This window comes from Bos indicus x Bos taurus, chromosome 6 (genome assembly GCF_003369695.1).
Source record: "Bos indicus x Bos taurus breed Angus x Brahman F1 hybrid chromosome 6, Bos_hybrid_MaternalHap_v2.0, whole genome shotgun sequence".
NCBI classification, from domain to species: domain Eukaryota; kingdom Metazoa; phylum Chordata; class Mammalia; order Artiodactyla; family Bovidae; genus Bos; species Bos indicus x Bos taurus.
Window position 1 is genome coordinate 99234663 of NC_040081.1, and position 22738 is coordinate 99257400.

At 39.4% G+C, this 22738-nt stretch overlaps 1 protein-coding gene across 3 annotated transcripts in view; it reads right to left on the reverse strand.

Moving 5' to 3' along the window:
• WDFY3 (WD repeat and FYVE domain containing 3) overlaps positions 1-22738 on the reverse strand; it is a 283520-nt gene that overhangs the window by 171124 nt on the left and 89658 nt on the right. For all 3 annotated transcript variants that reach the window (XM_027544940.1, XM_027544939.1, XM_027544938.1), the window contains one exon: positions 7067-7190. In XM_027544940.1, the coding sequence (XP_027400741.1) occupies positions 7067-7190 (124 nt within the window). The remainder of the gene's footprint in view (positions 1-7066; positions 7191-22738) is intronic.

Here is a 22738-nt window from a genome sequence, read left to right on the forward strand (position 1 = left end):
TCTACCTGCCTTTTTTTGGACAAAAATTACGTGCATGTATATCTTAACAAAATTACTTTCAATGATAACTTCCTAAAAAAGGTTACGTGAGGTATTGAAAGCAGCTGAACTCACAGAGGCAGAAAGTTGAATGGTGTTGCCAAAGGCTGGGATGAGGAAGCAAAGTTGCTGATAAATGTGTATGAAGTCACAGCTACTGAAGATGAAAAAGTTATTGAGACCTGCTGTACAACACTGTATTTACAATTAACTGTATTGTACATGTAAAATTTTGTGAAAAGGGCACATCTCGTGTTATGTGTTTTTACCAATAAAAATCAACTGATCAATCAATCAGAGAACCAGAACAGGATATGCAAGAAGAGAATGATTCAGGATGCACCTAGCACCTCAAAATCTAGAATTTCTTTCCTAGGAAAAGATCAAAAAAATCTCCATGAAAGTACTTTGGATAACAACATTGATCCAACTTCCAATGTTCAAGACTGAAAATGAAAGAAAAGAAGAAAGATTCCAATAGCAAGAGTTCTTAGTTCAAGGCTAACTTAGGAGATACTCTCAAACGATGCTTTTCTCTTGGTAGCTGGCTTTTCTAACACTCCTCCAATTTTCAAAGCATGATGGGCAGGGAGAGGGAGCAGAGAAATCCTATGGCAAAGTCAGTAAACAATTTATTGAGCACCTAGATCATGGCACCTGGTCCTATCACTTCATGGCAAGTAGATGGGGAAACAATGGAAACGGCAACAGACTTTATTTTCTTGGGCTCCAAAATCACTGCAGATGGTGACTGCAGCCATGAAATTAATGTGGGAGAGGGAGAGGGTGGGATGATTTGGGAGAATGGCATTGAAATATGTATAATATCATATATGAAACGAGTCGCCAGTCCAGGTTCGATGCACGATACTGGATGCTTGGGGCTGGTGCACTGGGATGATCCAGAGGGATGGTATGCGGAGGGAGGAGGGAGGAGGGTTCAGGATGGGGAACACATGTATACCTGTGGCAGATTCATTTTGATATATGGCAAAACCAATACAATATTGTAAAGTTAAATAAAATAAAATTTCAAAAAAATACCAAAAATAAAAATAAAATAAAATAAAATAAAAGATGCTTGCTCCTTGGAAGAAAAACTATGACAAACCTAGACAGCATATTAAAAAACAGAGACATTATTTTGCCAACAAAGGTCCATCTAGTCAAAGCTATGGGTTTTCCAGTTGTCATGTATGGATGTGAAATTTGGACCACAGAGAAGGCTGAGCGCTAAAGAACTGATGCTTTTGAACTGTGGTGTTGGTGAAGACTCTTGAGAGTCCCTTGGACTGCAAGGAGATCAAACCAGTCAATCCTAAAGGAAATCAATCCTGAATAGTCATTGGAAGGACTGAAGCTGAAGCTCCAATACTCCGGCCACTTGATGCAAAGAGTTGACTCATTGGAAAAGACCCTGATGCTGGCAAAGACTGAATGCAGGAGGAGAAGGGAACAACAGAGGACAAGACGGCTGGATGGCATCACTGACTCAATGAACATGAGTTTGAGCAGGCTCCGGGAGATGGTGATGGACAGGGATGCCTGGCTGCTGCAGTCCATAGTGTCGCAAAGTCGGACACGACTGACCGACTAAACAACAATAAGTCTATGACATGTATTCTTTTAGGTCATAAAGTTGTGAACACAACATACAATAAAGTTAAATAACTAAATAAACATGATACTTTCAGATGATGATGGAAGCTCTAAAGGAAGCATTTAAGATGACTAACTACCAACTGGTATGGAGACAGAGCACAAAAGATCAATTGAAATAGGGTGATTTGAAAAGGTTTCTCTTCTGGAAGTAAAACTTACAAAACTGCACTGAATCTAACTGATTCTGAATTAATTTCAAAATTAATTTTTAAAGTTAATTTTGAAATTAATTTGCAATTAATTTCAAGAGTTTAAAACTAAAAATGACATGGAATTACACAGTATGAAAAAAATTTACCATAAAATACCTGCAAACAAGATGTCACCAGTGGAGGAAGTGGACAAAGGAAGGAAAAAGGGGCTCTACGTACTATTTTGCAACTTCTGGTGAGTTCCAAAGTATTTCAAAATAGAGTTAAAAAAGAAAAAAAGGTTGTGTAACGACTACTGTAATTAACAATGAGACATCTTCTTGTCCATTTGAGATACTTTTCATTATTTCTAAAAAATAGTCCTACAGATATAAAATTGTAAAGAGATTTAGGAATAACAAATCTCCAATGCAGAAAAATGTTTTTCCACAAACACGCAGATTAAGTATTCCTAAAGACAGCAACAGACAAGAGTATAAATAAGCTCTGGAATTTTTTTTTCTAATCTAGAAACATCACACCAGAAAGAAATGGCAATGATTGGAGTCAACATGTGACTAAGAAATTTCCCTTCACACTACCTATTTAAAATAGTCAAAAAGGCATACGACACACAAATCTTATATTTTAGACAGACTTCTCACTTCCATAGGAGCAACTGAAATCGATAAAGATAAAAAAAGTATGCAACTCCATTTTGGGGAAGAAGCGAACAGACAGACAGAAAAGTTACCTTAAACTATTTATCGTCTCACTTTAAAAACTATGCATCAATTCATATAATGCACTGCTTCTGATTAATAAGACATTTTGGTTCTCAATCTAAAAGTACTTTCATGGCCATTGCTCCAAAGACTCTACAATGGGCCCCCTGTCAAGACGAAAGGTTGAGCACATGCACTGATCTCTTTTCCATCCTGAAACCTTGCTACTATAAGCTGAATTGTGTCTCCTCAGAATTCATATTTGAAGCCTTAACCCCCTAATGTGATGGAATTTGGAGATGGAGCATTTGGGAGGTAACTGGGTTCAGTCTTCGGGAGGGTGGGGCCCTCATGGTGGGATTAATGCCCTTATAAGAAGAGACAGCAGAGAACTCTCTCTCTTCTGTTGGTGAGGCCACATGGGGAAAGAAGCCATCTGCAAGCCAGCAAGAGAGATCTCATCAGAAACCAATTATGCTGGCACCATGATTCCAAACTTTCAGCCTCTAGAACTGTGACGAAAAATTCCTGTTGTTTAAGCTATTGGTTATGTTATTTTGTTACAGCAGCCCAAGCAAACTAACACACCCACTGAAACTGTTGTTTAAAAGGACTTCGTAAAAAGTATAAACCCATAAGAACTAAAAAAAAAAAACCCAAAAAAACAGGAAAGGTGAAAACAACATTTTGGATACTAAAACAGTAGAGAATTTAGTGGTAACTGATTTAGCAGACTCTCGAATCTTAAAGCAATAGCAAGGAAAATACAAAAGCAACTAACTACAACAGGACTTTCCAGAGGCTAAAGAACTGGTGGCACTAAGCACCTTTAGAAGCAAAAGTGAATGTGGGACAGAAGGATTGGTGAAGTAGTAGTATGTGTAACAGCAGCCAGAGCCCAGATCCTTGCTACTGTGTGGGTACTGGACTGGAGTACCTCAGTCCAGTCAGTACTCAGTACCTCAGTACTTAGTCACCTCAAGGAAAAACAGAGGGTGTCTGGACTGGGGTGGAAGGGGGACAATGATATTACAGCAAGCACAGTTGTGCGTGCATCACAGATGAAGTAGAAAGCTCATGTACTAAAAGTTGAGGGTCCTCAGATCTTTCTCCTACTTAGCTTCTAAAGTGTTCAGAGTCAGACATATACTGTCTAAGTAAAGACTGGACATACTTTCCCAGGGACTGTCTAGCTCAAGGGAAAGATGGTCGAGAGAATGGCTCAGCAAGATGACCCTGGGTTGAGGCCACCACTGCAGGCTCCACTCACAACTGCTAAGCTACCTGGCAATTTGCCAAGGTTCCAGTCTAATACAGCAGCAGAGGGCCAAGGGTGAGACATGTGAGGACATTCTTTAAAAGACTGAGACAAAAATAGCTAAACAACAACAAAAACCTGAAAGAAACAGACTAGTGAGGACGAAAAAAAATCTTAAAAAAATAAACAACAAAAAAACCCACTCAGAGAGCTAAGACAGCACCAATAAAGGGGAAGGGGGAACCTCTCAGAAATTAAAAGTATCATGTCACAAAAAACCAAACTCACAGAAGGAACAATGGCAAAACTGAAAAGCTCTTTTAGCAAATAGAGTTTATGAAAGGAAGAGACTTAGGGGTTCATCTGACAAGAAAGAGAAAAGAGAAGGGAGGATATTATTATGGAATGCTTCATGAAACTTTCCCAAAATTAAAGGATATGTATTCCCAGGTCCAGGGTACTCAGCATAATGTTCAAAAATAAGTCCACTCCAAGGCATGTTATCATGAAGTTTTAGAACAGGAGGGTCAATGGTAGGATTTTAAATGTTTCTATAAAAAAGAATCAAAACAAAAAAAGGCCATAGAGAAAGAACTGAGAATCTAGATAGCTTCAGATTTCTCAACAGGAGAACAGGAATCTAGAATATGATGGATAAATGATTTTTAAATTCTGAGATAAAATGATTTTGAATCCAGAATCTGAGGTATCCATTGAAAGGGGGATAAATGTCATGCAAGCCATGAGGTTTTCCAAAATGACCTGGAGACATCACCCTGGGCTGCCTGGAGAAGGACCAGCTAAGACCTACCACTGCCCATGCTCCCAGAGGTGCTGTACCCAAGCTCAACATCCTAGGACCCTCGCAGCTTCTATTCTCTGTAGGAGGGCTTGTAATTTCCTCTGGGCCCCCAAATATCTTGGAACTAAACAGCTAGCATTCTCACACAACTCCTACAAACATCGAATAAGGAAGGACTCAGGTCCAGAACTCAAAGTTTAGATCACAGTTCGCATTTCTTCGCCATTTATGCTGCATTTATGCTCTGGGCAGGTGGAATATCCCATGCACACTTCTCTGTGAGGTAATGAGCGTGATGGATCTGTGACTTCTTTTGTCCTGTTGAAGCCTGGTTCTGAGTTTCCCCCTTTCTGCAACAAAGCCATCCTATGTGACATGATAAAGTCTGTTCGAAGCCCTGGTACCTGAAAGCTGGTCACCCTAAACTTATCACCTTCCTTGGATAAGAGGAAGGAACTCATTTTACACAGCAAGAGTCAAAGAAAGTTTCATTCACAGATTTCTAAAAAACAAACAAAAAACCCAAAATCAAAAATGATAACTGTAATGCATCTTTTCTCAGGAAGCTGCTGGAAAAGATACGTTACCAAAAATGAGGAAGTTGATTTGAGAAAAAAAGACGTGGGATTCAGGAAACCAAGTCTCTATCTCAAAGAAATGGAAAGACATCCCAGGATGCTGTGAGTTAAGATGTAAAAATGACAGCCGTCCAGCTGGCCAAAAGAGCAACTACTGCAGATCAAAGCAGGCAGAATGTTCTGGAAGAGCTATTTGCAAGAAGATGAAACTGACAGAACATATGACGCCTCCAGTCATATTAAGGGGAAATTCAGAAAAACATAGGAGTAGGGGAGAAAGAATGTATTAATGAAAATGTAGAAAACCTAGTTTGCTTTTTTTTTTTTTAAAAAAAAAAAAGGCAATTATTAACTAGTGATAGAGGTGGAGAAGTTTTCAAGAAAGGCAGTGTAATTGGAGTATACCATATGGCTCAACTTTGCACAGTGTTTTCAGACACAATATTATAATGAATACCGAGCTAATCAAATTGTGATAGAATGATATGGGGATATAGAAGTGTGCATTTGTGGGGTACTGGTGGTGAGCTTAACAGTCTCACTGCTCTTGTGGGAAGTCAGAAGATAGAATCTAAATATGAAAAATCAAGGGAACCTACTATAAGCACGTTACAGACAGAGAAGTAAATATCAAAAGCAATTAAGAGATGTAAAAAGTCACTGCATCTTAAGAGTGAAAAATGAGGATGAACCAGGATGGTGGAAGGGAGATACTGTTTTTAATAAATCTATAACTATTTGACCCTTAAAACCATGCATCTGTATACTTTTAAAACTAAATTAAAAAATAGTATTATATAGCAAAGGCAGTACTGTTATTATTGGGAAAATACTAATTCGATGGATGGAAAAGGTAAGTGATGTTCCAAACAGATAGTAGAAGCAAAACTTAAATTATTGATTTCTTGGTCTAATGCTTCAGTAGGAAAGCAATCACTCAAACAATTGCTACAAAACCAAAACAACGAGGTAAAAATTAAGGTAAAATCCTTCAAACATATTGCTGCTTTAGAAAATGACTAATGGTAATCACAACCACAACAGTGTATTTGAATCCTGATTAGAAGGAATAATACTTTATGAAATTTAACATTACCTAATTATGAGTAAGAACAGTTATTCGGGCAGTGATTACAAAAGGCCTACTGTGTAAAGGCCTGTGGTAAAGACTGCAGGCTACGGTCTACTGGAAAGAAAGATGGTCTACTAGAAAGATACATACATAAACATCACTTGGGAAGCTATATAGATAGGAAGGGAGAAATGTTTCTTTGATTAAGGGAATCAAGAAACATTCTGTCTAGGAAGTGTGACTTAATTCAAGCTGAGGTTTAGATGTACTAAGATAGGGGGATGGGGAGATGCTTCTTCCTCAGTGATGCATCACAGGGATAAAAAAAAAAAGCACACACAGGACTACAAGCAACTCAGTTTGGTTGAAATACACTGAAATATAACAGAAAAAGATAACAAGAAATAGAAAAGGGTAGGCAAGCACACCCGTGCACGCCGTGTGTGTATTCCCAGAGAGTGAGTGAGTGAGTGAGTGAGTGAGTGTGTGTGTGTATCTACAGACTCTGAGTGTGTGCTGAATGCCATGCTAGGAATTTGGATCTTGTTCAGAAGGAAACAGAGTGTGTTAAAAGGGTGAGGGCTGGGGTAGCAGTGATCCATGGGAAGCAGACCCACTTTACTTAAGAGCAGAAGGTGCTGATACCAACAGAAGCATGTGACCGTAAGAAAGGGAATGGGAAACGGTATTAAAACCTCTGAGCTTAGAATTGGGTCAATTTTCTGCTTGGTTTTAATAGCACTTTTACCAAACTGTCCCTTCAAATAAATCAGTTTTTGCTGGTTTCTGTGACAAATACCTGTGGATTTGTTTGATGCTCTCCTTCGAATTTCTGTCACCATCAGTCGTGAGACTTGTGTTGTGAACTGCAGCAGATCAGAAAATTTTTCTGTCATTGTATTTGGCGGAGCGTTTCCAAAAACCTGTGGATGACAAAGACATTTTTAATACAGCCCTGTCAACTTTTTTCTTCTACTGTATGCTTTTAAAAGTGTGGTGTGACTTGAAAATCAAGTTTAAAAAAAGTATATGCTTGCACAGTTATTTTGGATCTGAATAAGCTTAAAATACAACTCTTTCAATAAATCACACCTAGCCACATTTCCTTATGTATGTAAAATAATTTGTGGAATGAATGAGTAAATAAATGAAATCTAAAACCCCAAAATCACTTATCTATCAAATTTGAATTAATCTTACTAATAAACTTAAGAAAATATAATTTCTCTGAAGAAATCTAAATTAAGAAATTAGAGAAAAGTGGTAAATTCCTTTGATGGCAAAAAAAGAGACATATCAGAGGGTAAAAAGCAGGGACTTATCTAGTGCTAAGTCCTAGGCTAAAATAAAGAATTCACTAAACTTGTATATCAGACTTTCTAAATTCTAACCTCAATAATTCCCAAAACAAGACAGTTAGCCAAAAGATCCGAATAAAGAATATGAATGAGGTCATTAAATATACTTTAAAAAAATCTACAATAAATGTACTTAAGAATAAATCACGGCTTCCCTGGTGGCTCAGTGGATTAGAATCTGCCTGCCAATGCAGGAGACACGGGTTCAATCCCTGATCTGGGACAATCCCACATGCCTCTGAGCAAGTAAGCCCATGCACCACAACTATTGAGCCTGTGCTCTAGAGCCTGGGAGTCAGAACTACTGAAGTCTAAGGCCCTTGAGTATATGTTCCACAGCAAAAGAAGCCACTGCAATGAGAAGCCAACACCCCCAACAATGAATACCCCCTCTCGCCACAACTAGAGAAAAGCCCACACAGCAACGAAGACTCAGCACAGCCAAAAATAAATACAATTATTTTTTAAAAAAGAATAAATCACTCTTAAACTGATAAGGTTCAGCAAAGACAATAAGAAAACAAAACCTGAACAGACTGTAACACGTAAAGAAAGAGTACTAAAATAGCTATATAACTGGATGCATCTGGAATATTATTTTTTAAAAATCTCTTTATAGCTAAAAGGGAATTCTGTGTCTCCTAACACTATAATGATACCTCTCTATTAAAATATTAAACAATATTTTGTATTCTTATTTTCTCTTCAAATGTCACTAAAAGGGAGGAAATATATCTCACTCAGCATTGTATTCCTTGCTAAGCCAGCACCCTGCCTTTTAAAGGGATGTTCCCTAAATATGGTGGTTTACATGCTGCCTGCCTGTACAACCAAATTCTAGAAACTCTTTAGGTAGCATGGAAGGACACAAATTATAAACAAAAGCTTCCCAGATGGCTCAGTGGTAAAGAATCCGCCTGTCAGTGCAGGAGACGCAGGAGATGTGGCTTCAATCCCTGGGTCTGGAAGATCCCCTGGCGGAGAAAATGGCAACCCACTCCAATATTCTTGCCTGGGAAATCCCATGGACAAAGGAGTCTGGTGGGCTCCAGTCCACCAAAGAGTCCCAGAGAGTTGGATACGTCTTACTGACTGAGCACAATAAACAAAAAGTAAGAAAAAAAAAAAAGATAAATAAGCAAATTTTTAAAAAAATCAAGGTTAGGCACATGGACTGGAAAAAGACTTCTATGTTTACCACATTTTAGTCACGAAGTTTGGATCAAATACACAGGAGAAAAAACCTAGTGAATTATATGGTCCACGAGGTCCTTGGGTAAGAAAAACAAATACTTAAGAAAGTACTTCTACTCCTCATACTATAAAAATTTTCTTCCAAGGATCCTAATAAAAGAATATAACATAATATCCTTGTAATAGAAATGTTTCTTACATTCTAACAACAGATATCATGTTTCTTACAATCACATTCAAATAGCGCAGGAAGTACCTAACAAACAATAATAAATCAATTCTACAGGGCGTACTTTTATGCAGATAGTCTGTTTGTTAACTTGACACAAAATTTTAAATTATCTCAAAGAACAAATAAACTGTTCTCTTCAGGAATTCCTTAATGTTTTTCTGCTGGAATTCTGATATCATGTGCTTACAGTTACTCTCTGATGTCTGTTAAATAAGATCCATGTTCTTTAAAAAACTGGAGATAGATTAGAAATTGAGAAGCCTAACAACACAAGCTTGAACAGCCATCCTGCCTGCACCCAGAAATGACTATGTAACTGCCTACTGAAGATGTTTGTAAAATAACTGTATATTTTGCTCAGGCAATGCTTAAGCAAACTTAAGTTTTTGTCAAACTGATTTATTTATTTATTTATTTATTTTTGGTCAAACTGATTTAAAGTAGATAACTATTCAAACTACTCAAAATAAATTGATTTATATTTTGCTCTTAAGAATTAATAAGCACTATTTTATTCCTAACAGTAATGCAACTTCATAAAATAGCTCATTTCTTAGATAGTATAAACAAATGATAGTCAAGCAGTTTTCATGCTAAGTGAATAATATACTGTTAAAAAATGTAACTAACTTTTCATACAAATCCTGATATTTACTGCTGTATTTCCACAAGGAAATTTTTTCTTTCAAAAGCTATCTTCCTTGAACTGACCAAACCAAAGTCAACGCTATGCAGAAAGGACCATGTCGTATTTGCTCGTCGGAAAAGAAAAACGACTGCCTCTTTGAGATAAACAATCTTTAGTCTAGTGATCCTACACTACTGATTAATTCACTGTTTCATTTATTCACTCATAAATATTTACTGGTCTTCTATATATGACAGGCAATACTTAGAGCCATGAATATAAGGGTAAATAAAGACTTGTGACTATAAAGGTAAATAAGGCAAGTGCTCATGGAATCTACATATTAGTATAGGAGATGAACGGTAAGTTATTTTACAAATGAAAATTATGTTGGATAGTGATGTGTTATAAAGGAAGTAAATAGGGCACTTGAAAGGGAACGCCTGGAGTGAGACAAGGTTGCCGTAAAAGCTCTCTGAGACACAGATGCAGAGTCAAACAAATGTATAAACACCAAGTGGGGAAACAGGGTGGGATGACTTGGGAGATTGAGATTGACATATTTATACTCAGTTCAGTTCAGTTCAGTCCCTCAGGCATGTCCTACACTTTGCAACCCCATAGACCTCAACATGCTAGGCCTTCCTGTCCATCACCAACTCCTGGAGTTCACTCAAACTCATGTCCATTGAGTCGGTGATGCCATCCAACCATCTCATCCTCTGTTGTCCCCTTCTCTTCCTGCCTTCAATCTTTCCCAGCATCAGGGTCTTTTCAAATGAGTCAGTTCTTCACATCAGGTGGCCAAAGGATTGGAGTTTCAGCTTCAGCATCAGTCCTTCCAATGAACACCCAGAACTGATCACCTTTAGGATGGACTGGTTGCAGTCCAAGGGACTCTCAAGAGTCTTCTCCATCACCACAGTTCCAAAACCATCAATTCTTTGGCATTCAACTTTCTTTATAGTCCAACTCTCACATCTATACATGACTAATGGAAAAACTATAGCCTTGATTAAACAGACCTTTGTTGGCAAAATAATGTCTCTGCTTTTTAATATGCTATCTACGTTGGTCATAGCTTTTCTTCCATGGAGTAAGCATGTTTTAATTTCATGGCTGCAATCACCATCTGCAGTGATTTTGGAGCCCAGAAAAATAAAGTCAGCCACTGTTTCCACTGTTTCCCCATCTATTTGCCATGAAGTGATGGGACCAGATGCCATGATCTTTGTTTTCTGAATGTTGAGCTCTAAGCCAACTTTTTCACTCTCCTCTTTCACTTTCATCAGGAGGCTTTTTAGTTCCTCTTCACTTTCTGCCATAAGGGTGGTGTCATCTGCATATCTGAGGTTATTGATATTTCTCCCGGCAATCTTGATTCCAGCTTGTGCTTCATCCAGCCCAGCATTTCTCATGATGTACTCTGCATGTAAGTTAAGTAAGCAGGGAGACAATATACAGCCTTGATGTATATACATACTATTGTGTATAAAATAGATAACTAATGAGAATCTACTGTATATACCACAGGGAACACTACTCAATGCTCTATGCTGACAAAGAGGGGCTACATGAACATATGTGGCTGGTTTACTTTGCTGTACAACAGAAACTAGCACAACATTGTAAAGCAGTTGAGTTCAGTTGCTCAGTCGTGTCTATTTGAGACTACATGGTCTGTAGCATGCCAGGATTTCCTGTCCATCACCAACTCCTAGAGCTTACTCAGATTCAAGTCCATTGAGTCACTGATGCCATCCAACCATCTCATCCTCTGTCATCCCCTTCTCCTCCAGCCTGCAGTCTTTCCCAACATCAGGGGCGTTTCCAATGGGTCAGTTCTTCGCATCAGGTGGCTGAAGTATTAGAACTTCAGCATCAGTCCTTCCAATGAATAATCAGGACTGATTTCCTTTAGGATTGACTGAATCCATCTTCTTCTTGTGCAAGGGACTGTCAAGAGTCTTCTCCAACACCACAATTCAAAAGCATCAATTCTTCAGCCCTCAGTTTTCTTTACGGACCACTCTCACATCCATACATGACTACTGGAAAAACGATAGCTTTGACTAGACGGACCTTTGTTGGCAAAGTTATGTCTCTGCTTTTTAATACGCTGTCTAGGTGAGTCATAGCTTTTCTTCCAAGGAGTAAAGTCGCTCAGTCGTGTCCGACTCTTAGTGACCCCATGGACTGCAGCCCACCAGGCTCCTCTGTCCATGGGATTTTCCAGGCAAGAGTACTGGAGTGGGGTGCCATTGAAGCGCCTTTTAATTTCATGGCTGCAATCACCATCTCCAGTGATTTTGGAGCCCCCAAAAATAAAGTCTGACACTGTTTCCACTGTTTCCCCATCTATTTGCCATGAAGTGGTGGGACCAGATGCCATGATCTTAGTTCTCTGAATATTGAGCTTTAAGCCAACTTTTTCATTCTCCTCTTTCATTTTCATCAAGAAGCTCTTTAGTTCTTCTTCACTTTCTGCCATAAGGGTGGGGTCATCTGCATATCTGAGGTTATTGATATTTCTCCTAGCAACCTTGTTTTCAGCTTGTGCTTCATCCGGCCCAGTGATTCTTATTATGTACTCTGCATAGAAGTTAAATAAGCAAGGTAACAATATACAGCCTTGATGTACCCCTTTCCCTGTTTGGAACCAGTCTATTGATCCATGTCTGGTTCTAACTGTTGCTTCGTGACCTACACACATTTCTCAGGAGGCAGGTCAGGTGGTCTGGTATTCCCATCTCTTTAAGAACTTTCCATATTTTGTTGTGATCCACACAGTCAAAGATTTGGCATAGTCAATAAAGTGGAAGTAAATGTTTTTCTGGAACTCTCTTGCTTTTCTGATGATTCAGCAGATGTTAGCAATTTGATCTCTGGTTCCTCTGCCTTTTCTAAATCCAGCTTGAACATCTGGAAGTTCATGGTTCATGTATTGCTGAAGCCTGGCTTGGAGAATTTTGAGCATTACTTTACTAACATGTGAGATGAGTGCAACTGTGCAGTAGTTTGAGCATTCTTTGGCATTGCCTTTCTTTGGGATTGGAATGAAAACTGACCTTTTCCAGTCCTGTGGCCACTGCTGAGTTTTCCAAATTTGCTGGCATATTAAGTGCAGCACTGTGACAGCATCATATTTTAGGATTTGAAATAGCTCAACTGGAATTCCATCACCTCCACTAGCTTTCTTTGTAGTGATACTTCCAAAGGTCCACTTGACTTCTCCTGCGGAGATACGGGTCAGTGGCCTGCTGCAGGGGCTCTGAGGGGCTCTGGGTGCAGCAGACCAGGGTATAGCATAAGCCCTCTTGGAGGAGGTCGCCATTAACCCCACCAAAGAGCTGCCAGCACTTACACAGGACTGGGGAAACAGACTCTTGAAGGGCACAAACAAAACCTTGGGTACACCAGGACCCAGGAGAAAGGAGCAGTGACCCCACAAGAGACTGACCCAGACTTGCCCATGAATGTCCAGAATTCTCCAGCTGAGGTGTGGGTCAGTGGTGGCCTACTGCAGGGTTGGGATGGGACCTTTTGAAGGAGGTCACCATTATCTTTATTACCTCCACCATAGTTTGGCCTCAGGTCAAACAAAAGGGAGGGAACACAGCCCCGCCCACCAACAGAAAATTGGATTAAAGATTTACTGAGCATGGCCCCACCCATCAGAAGAGGACCCAGTTTCCCCCACAGTCAGTCTTTCTCAGTCTCTCCCATTAGGAAGCTTCCATAAGCCTCTTATCCTTATTCCTCAGAGGGCAGACAGAATGAAAACCACAATCACAGAAAACTAATGGAACCAATCACATGGATGAGAGCCTTGTCTAAATGAAACTATGAGCCATGCCATGTAGAGCCACCCAAGTCGGACGGGTCGTGCTGGAGAGTTCTGACAAAACGTGGTCCACTGGAGAAGGGTAAGGCAAACCACTTCAGTATTCTTGCCTTGGGAACTACATGAACAGTATGAAAATCAGGCAAAAAGATAGGACACTGAAAGATGAACTCCCCAGGTCAGTAGGTACCCAATATGCTACTAGAGATCAGTGGAGAAATAACTCCAGAAAGAATGAAGAGACAGAGCAAAGCGAAAACAACACCCAGTTGTGGATGTGACTGGTGACAGAAGCAAGGTCCAGTGCTGTAAGGAGCAATTGTGTACAGGAACCTGGAATGGTAGGCCCATGAATCAAGGTAAATTGGAAGGGGTCAAACAGGAGATGGCAAGAGTGAACATCAACGTTTTAGGAATCAGTAAACTAAAATGGACTGGAATGGGTGAATTTAACTCAGATGACCATTATATCTACTACTGTGGGCAAGAATCCCTTAGAAGAAATGGAGTAGCCATCATAGTCAACAAAAGAGTCCAAAATGCAGTACTTGGATGCAATCTCAAAAACAACAGAATGATCTCTGTTCATTTCTGAGGCAAACCAATATCACAGTGATCCAAGTCTATGCCCCAACCAAAAATGCTAAAGAAGCTGAGGTTGAATGGTTCTATGAAGACCTAGAACTAAGACCCAAAAAAGATGTCCTTTGCATTACAGGGGACTGGAATGCAAAAGTAGGAAGTCAAGAGATACCTGAAGTAACAGGCAAATTTGGCCTTGGAGTACAGAGTGAAGCAGGGCAAAGGCTAAGAGAGTTTTGCCGAGAGAACGCACTGGTAATAGCAAACACCCTCTTCCAACAACACAAGAGAAGACTCTACACATGGACATCACTGGATGGTCAACACTGAAATCAGACTGATTATGTTAGGTAGGTAGAATAGGGAAAAGGAGTCCAAAATGGCGGTGGCTAAAAGACAAGGAAGGTCAAAGGAAGGTCCGAGGACCAGAGTGAAGACTCCAGGCAGAACAAACAGCACTCCTGGCTAAGCCAAATTTGCATAGGGCAGGCCTCCATAGGTGGAGGAAAAAATATATAAAAGGAGGAGCCAAAGCGCTTTCTCACGGACTCTTTTCTTTCTCTCTCTCACTCTCTCTCTCTCCTGCTATCTTCTAAATAAAATGGAGCTGTAACACTGATTTGCCTAAGAGCTGTAGCACTGTTTGTCCAAGACCCAAGAGCTGTGACGCACCGAGGGCTTCAATGTCTGTCGCTCCAAATCTTTGTTGTGACGAGACAAAGAACCGAGGAACATACACTCGTGTGACAATTACATTCTTTGCACCCAAAAATGGAGAAGCTCTATATAGTCAGCAAAAACAAGACCGGGAGCTGACTGTGGCTCAGATCATGAACTCCTTATTGCCAAATTCAGACTTAAATTGAAGAAAGTAGGGAAAACCAGGAGACTATTCAGGTATAAGTGAAATCAAATCCCTTAGGATTATACAGTAGAAGTGACAAACAGATTCGAGGGATTATATCCGACAGGATGCCTGAAGAAGTATGGATACAGTTTCATGACATTGTACAGGAGGCAGGGATCAAGACCATCTTCAAGAAAAAAGAAATACATAAGGCAAAAATGGTTGTCTGAAAAGGCCTTACAAATAGGTGAGAAAAAAGAAAAGGGAAAGGCAAAGGAGAAAAGGAAAGATATACCCAACTGAATGCAGAGTTCCAAAGAATATCAAGGAGAGATAAGAAAGCCTTCCTCAGGGATCAATGCAAAGAAATAGAGGAAAACAATATAATGGGAAAGACTAGAGATCTCTTGAAGAAAATCAGAGATACCAAGGGAACATTTCATGCAAAGATGGGCACAATAAAGGACAGAAATGGAACGGACCTAACGGAAGCAGAAGATATTAAGAAGAGGTGGCAAGAATACACAGTAGATCTATACAAAAGAGATCTTCATGACCCAGATAACCACGATGGTGTAAAGCAGCTAAACTCCAATTAAAATAATAATAATAAAGCCACCAACCTAGGACCCACCCCCCCACCGAAAAAAAAAGAAAGTTCTGTGAGAAGATGACACTGACCTGGAAAGATGATACTGAATAATGAAAAAAGGTCATAATTCAAAAAGCCAAGCAAAGAGAGTCCCAGGCAGTGAGAAGAACTGTGCTGAGACTTCAGCATGGGTAAGAGAATGGGCACTGACAGATCAAAAGGGGGTGAACCTGGGGTGTTTCAAATGGGAGAGGAAATGGTGCAAGAGGAGGCCGGAGAAGCTCAGGGACATCTGCCATTTTCGATAATACTCAAAGTGTCAGGTAGTAAAGAGATTTTTTTGGTGACTGACTTTAACAATCAAATCTTAAAATACTGGGTTCATATTCACCACCTTCCACAAATAGTGGGAAACAGACAATGCTTCAATCATGCACCTATGTGCCACAGACAGGGAAGCTCCCAGCTGGAATTCTCTTTATGCCCTCGAGGTCTCTGGTCAAAATTTTCCTGATCTTAGTTCCCTCATCTATCAAAGCAGAGAGCTGAGAGAGAGAACTGGTCGGCAGTGCATCCACCTCAGAGGGATGGTCCCATAGAAGATGTTCATACCCAGATGAAAACAACAGTACTGAGGAACAAAACTTCTGGCAAATTTAATAAAAATAACAATTATCATAAAATGAGCCTTTACAGTGTGCATACCACTATTCAAATACTTGACAGATAATGTCATTCAAATCTCATTAAATCCTGCACATTATTCCCCTTTTACAGGTAAGGAAATGAAGGGTTAGAGACGGCAGACATCAGGAGGTGGTAACAAGAGAATTCAAAACCAGATCTGTCTGATTCCAAGCTGGGCTCTTAGTCACTCAGAACTGTGCTGCCTTAATTTAACTTCACAGGAATCCTAGCACTACAACTTTGCACAGTGTTCATCTTAAGAGGGAATTACCATGGTTTGACTTGTTTTTAGAAGGGTCATTTTTAACATCCATCTAAATAAACTTCAGAAAATTTCCTAGCTGCTTCTCAACTAAATATTTTTGGTATACTTGGGGAGAACAAATGAATGGTGTTTTCTAATGCAATGCAGAAAGCAGAGGCTCAGCATGTATTTGTTACTGAATGAAGCTATTCAATAAAGTTTTATTGTGCATGGGGGTGCCTAGTCGTTTTCATCCCTTCAGGACCTCATGAATAGCCCATCAGGCTCCTCTGTTCATGGAATTCTCCAGGCAAGAATACAGGAGTGGGCAGCCAATTCCCTTCTCCAAGAGATCACCCAGAAATAGAAGCTGGGTCTCCAGCAATGCAGGCAGAAAAGGTTAGTTGTGAGGGATAAGAAACAGACACTGGATTCAACTTAGATGTTTCTTGAATGTAATTCAGAAGCAAATTCAAAAGCAAGGGGAGTTTCTAAAAGAAGATCCAGGGGAAAGATTATAATATACACAATGAAGTCTGATAACATATACCAAAGTAATTAACAATGGTAGTTCATTTTTAGATGACTAAAAGGCTATTCATTTTTTAATAAGTTTAAACGAAATATTTTCTCTGTAAGTTTTGTTCTTGGGACTAAAGGTTAATTATCTTTGAGAATGCTGATTAAATATTACCCAGCTATTCTCAGACTTCACCATAATCCTTCAGTTTGAGAGAATCTGTGAGAGGGAGGAGGCCAGCAGTGTCTTTGCGGGACTGTGATGATGACTATAGGAGGCAGCTGAAGAACCCAGCATGAGTCTGGCCCAGGAAAAGGACTCAACACATGCCACTTCTCAACTGTGTGTCTCTTAAAGGCCAAAATCACACACTGAAATAACACTAGGGAACACACTCTGGAAACGATTCTACAGATAAATGTCCATGCCTAACTATAATATGGTTTATTTGCCATTTAGCATGAATCCAGCAAAGTCTCAAAAATCAACAACACAGTTCATTTCTGGCCATCATGGCAGGAAGTCTGGAGCCTTACTGAGCTATTCATTCATCCAAGCTGTTTCTTACTAGTGGAGAGTGTTCATGTACAAATGGCCAAACATTTAATAAATATGGTTATCAATTTCCAAATTTAATGGATATAATATCTAAGGACAATTTTAGTTTGTAAATGACAAGCTATGAACTCAATAGAACATAGAAATACAACTTATATATATATTTTAAATTGGTCACAATGGTACAAAAATAACTTTCTATCTATTTATATTTGGCAAAAAAAAAGAAGACTCTGAAAAAGACTATGCACATACACAAACATATACCTGAATTTGCTATACACCTGAAATTAACAGCACTGAAAATCATCTATACTTCAATAAAAAAATAATTTATAAAAATGCTAAGCGGCATCTGGCAATGGAGGGTTACCATGAAAAGAAGAAAAAAAAAGAGCTGAATGAACCTTTATGATATTTAAATCACTCGCTGTATTAGAGCTTTAAGGCAGTGCATATACATATGCTTTTGACCTAAATTTTTTTAATATTTATTTTTAATTTATTTGACCACACCAGGTCTTAGTTGTGGCACGTGAGATCCAGTTCCTTGACCAGAAACCGAACCTGGGTGCCCTACATTGGGAGTTCAGAGTCTTAGCCATTGGACCACCAGGGAAATCCCATACATATATATCTGCTTTGAATTAACCAACTAAAAGCTTCTGGCTTGAAAGAATAGAGACTTGTGGCAGCACAGAACCAAGAGAACTAAGACGAACAGTCTAAGCAAAAAAGAACAACCACTAAAGAATCTCAATTTTCTTTAAAAAGTCAAGTTATTTAGATTATTCTAGTCTAAGACTCATTTAATTGACTGTGGAAGCTTAACTGATGAAATACATGGGACACACATCCAGGATATGACTTACAAATTTATGTTAACAGCTGAGAATAACTAACTCATGAGTTATGAGTGCTAACTACTCATAACATTATCATCACCTTGTCAATGTTCTTAAGTCTGAGAGAAGGAAATGACCTCAGACTCCTTGGTAGCCAATAGTAGGTACATTGTGACACTGATACAAAACAAAAACAAAAGCAATCAAAATAAAGCCAACTTCCCAGAACTGGCTGTAATAAAAATTAATGACTGCTACCTCAACAGGGTTTTAAAACAATAGTTTTTCTGTAATCAGTTCTCTCATTTTCAAAATGGCTACCTAAAATTTAAACCTTTCCCCACCTCTCCTTGTGTTCCTGCCTATCATCATCATCTCTTTCCATCACTCAGCCTTTTATCTTGGAGAGCAAAAAAATGATCACGCTCTGTTCCTGTTTCATCCCATCAATTTCAAGGGTGACATGTGAGTTAGATCTCTTACTATGCTCTCTCTACTCCTGCCCCTCTGTTTTATCAACCCAGCAAAAGCTCAGCCCCAACAGAGCAAACACAGCTATCTGTCTTCTGTACTTCCACACACATGCCGCTTTGTAAGTGAACGAGAAAAATCACACGCCTGCATGGGTAAGATCCAGTGCAAACATACTATCTCCAACCTGCACTGGGCCCTAAATACTCTGTCTTCTGTTGTCCCTTTTCAACTATCTTTCTCAATTCCTCTTCATTAATATTCCAAACTATCACAATTTTCTAAAGTCCCCTGTTTGACCTACTGACTCCAGAGTTTTCATAGACATCTTCTATTGAAAACTATAGGAAACAGAGGTCATCGCACAAAATCTTATTCAACTTTCCACCACCTTCACTACAAATCTGTGTTCACACCCAACAAAACTACAGGCTTTCCTACAGCACATGGTGTCTCTTTTGTTCAAAGCTCACTTGTACGTGCTCAGTCGCTAAGTCATGTCTGACTCTTTGTAGCCTGCAGCCCACCAGGCTCTTCTGTCCATGGGATTTCCCAGGGAAGAATACTGGAATGGGTTGTCATTTCCTCCTCCAAGGGATCTTCCCAACCCAGGGATCAAATCCGCATCTCCTGCATTGCAGGAGGATTCTTTATCACTGTCAAGGCTCACTCACCCACCTGTAATTTGACTCTTCACTAAACTTCACTCTTAAAAAAGTTGATTTCCCCCTATGCTTGTTTCTTCCCTTCTCTTTATGATCATGCCTGGATCCCTCTCCTTTTAACAACATAGCAAAACACTAGAAATATACAAACACAAACTCCCTATTGCCAGAGTCACCTCCATCGATTTCTTCCATCCTCTTTTCTTTCACATTTCCACAAGTTGAATCCATATTGTCTCTTCTCATCTCCCATTCACTGCTCAACATACTGCTTTCTGATGCTGTCCTTCTAGTAACTTTCCAACTGGCAAACCTCAAGGACATGTTTAGGTCTCCATCTTGCTGGTCTCTCTATTGCACAGAGATGAATGCTTTTTCTTGCAACTATTACCTCTTTAGTTCCATAATCACCCTCTCTTGATTCTGTTTGTACTGCTACTGACCAGTTCCTGTGCTGTAACCTTTATGGGTTCCCCTTCTTTCATTAAACAATCATATTCTCCATGGTTCATCCTCAGCCTATTGCTCCTGGCGTAGGGGGAGGCATGCATAGTGTTTAGTCCCCTTCTAGGGTTCCAACAACCACATCTCTGAAGTGGTCCCCAAAGTAAGTATCTAGCCACATCCCCTCACCTGAGCTTCTAACTGCCTACTGAATACCTCCACCTGGGAAGCTCACAGACAGTGTGGACTCAATGCCCCAAACTGAGTCTATCACTTACACCTTTGTTTCTCAGCTACTAGGAAAAACATCCACCCAGTTTCTCAAATTAGAAACGTAAGAGATAGCCTCACTTTGGCCCTTTCTTCTTCTTTATCCTATTGCTGAGAATACCTCATTGGCTCTGCACACCTCCAAGAAAAAGTATTAGCTCTTTCAGTTCAGTTCAGTTGCTCAGTCATGTCCGACTCTTTGCGACCCCATGAATTGCAGCACGCCAGGCCTCCCTGTCCATCACCAACTCCCAGAGTTCACTCAAACTCATGTCCATTGAGTCAGTGATGCCATCCAGCCATCTCAGCCTCTGTCGTCCCCTTCTCCTCCAGCCCCCAATCCCTCCCAACATCAGGGTCTTTTCCAATGAGTCAACTCTTCGCATGAGGTAGCTTTTCATATGGCATAAAACCTGTCATGATGTAGCTCCTATCAATCTTAATAGTCATTTTTCACCCCTCCTCCTTGACATAAAATCAACTTCTTAGACCACTTACAGATGCTCGTACACATCAGCATGTTTGTGGAATTTACTTTGATTCAAGCTTGAATTTCTTACTCTAACTACCTTCTTGGTTAATTTAGCCCAGTTAGTTCCAATCTGGCTAATGCTTACCTTATAAGGATTCAAGAATCACATCACATTCTCAAAAGACATTTCCCTGCCCTGACTGCCCCATAGACTTTCAGGTAACTCTCCTTTCAGGGGAGCCATAAGACATTCCTGTGTCTCTAATACTATATTTCTTTGTTATTCCATTATCTGTTTATGTGTTTCTCTCTTCTCCAACAGAATTGCATGTCATGTTTATCTTCCTCATGATAATTCTGATTCACAAAGCTGGACTTTACCTTATCTCAGAACTCCAATGCAGAGTGCAGTATATACCACAACTTCTATTTGTTTGACACATATTCACGGAATGATGCAATAATGCACAGTAACAAAATACACGAAGAGACAAGCAAACAAATAAACACAGAATATGCAGAGTCTGTCCCTCCTCTCTGCTGTCAAATTAGCCTTTAGTTTGGTATGAATAACACATAAACTTAATGTATTTCAGCATATATTCAATATGAAATCATTTCAGCATAAATAGTTTATAATCTTTCCTTCATCTTGTAATGTCTTTATTTTTAATGCCATAACAACAATAACAGACACAAGAGTTCCCTAGGACAAACATTTGTTAAGTGTGTTAAGTATCTTCTCTTCGTTAATCCTCACACCAACTCCACAAGGTAGATATTCTTATTTACAGCCGAGAAACTGAAGGTGACAGCCCCTCCCAAGTCCGGGAGACACCCTCAAGTCTAAACCCCAGAGAGGAACAACCAAGAACACTGACGGCTACAAACTGGAGACTAAGTGAAAGTCCATCTAAGGAACTTGAAACATCAGTCTTGTTCTTCAATTTAGCTTTAAGGAAACACCAGCAGGTATATACACTGGAAAGAAATCACATCAGTCAAACCTAAAAGAAATCAACCTTAAATATTCATGGGAAGGACTGATGCTAAAGCTGAAGCTCCAATACTTCAGCCACTTGATGAGAAGAGCCCATCCTTTGGAAAAGACGCTGATGCTGGGAAATAGTGAAGGCAAAAGGAGAAGTGGGTGGCAAAGGATGAGATAGTTAGATAGCATCACTGACTCAATGCACATGAATTTGAGCAAACTCCAGGAGAGAGTAGAGGACAGAGGAAACTAAAGTGCTGCAGTCCATGAAGTCACAAAAGAGTCACAAAAAACTTAGCGACTGAATAACAGCAAATACATGCTTCAGCCAGGAGACTGAAAAATACGCTTTCCTGGAATATCAACATATCCTAGGCTAAAGGGTCTCCATATTTTATCCAGCCAGATCATCTTACCACTGGAAAAGTCTCACCATTGCACATATACTTTTCAATCAGTGTTTGAATACCTCATTCTTAAATATCAATGTATAGACAATTATCATCAGACATCTGAAGATTACTCCAATATGAAAGAAAGTAATATAAACAAAGAAAAACAGTAATTTGGAGCAAATAACAATGAAAGAGGCATGAGAAAATTTGAAAAAGCTTTAATATTTTCCAAGGGATAAGGAGATATTGCACAATTAAAAAAAAAAATAAGAGTTCAAGGAAATTAAAATATGATAGCACAAGGTTAATCCTCAAAAGTTAATACTTGGTTGATGGAGTTGCAGAAAAGGGGAACATATAAAACAAAGGGAAGAATATTAACAAAGAAATATTTCAAAATATTTTCCCAGAAATAAAAAGTACAAGCTTGCAAATTCACGTGAAGCCTCCATAAAATTGCAAAATAATGAGAAAAATAATCTAGAAAATTTCACACAGAAAGACTAACAGACACAGAGAACAAACAATAAAGAGATCAGTGAGACTGTGGGGAGAGACAGTGAGTCATGGACACAGGAAAGGAGAAAGACAAGGGAGGCGAGAAAAGCGGGGCAGGGGAGGCCAAGGAGGAA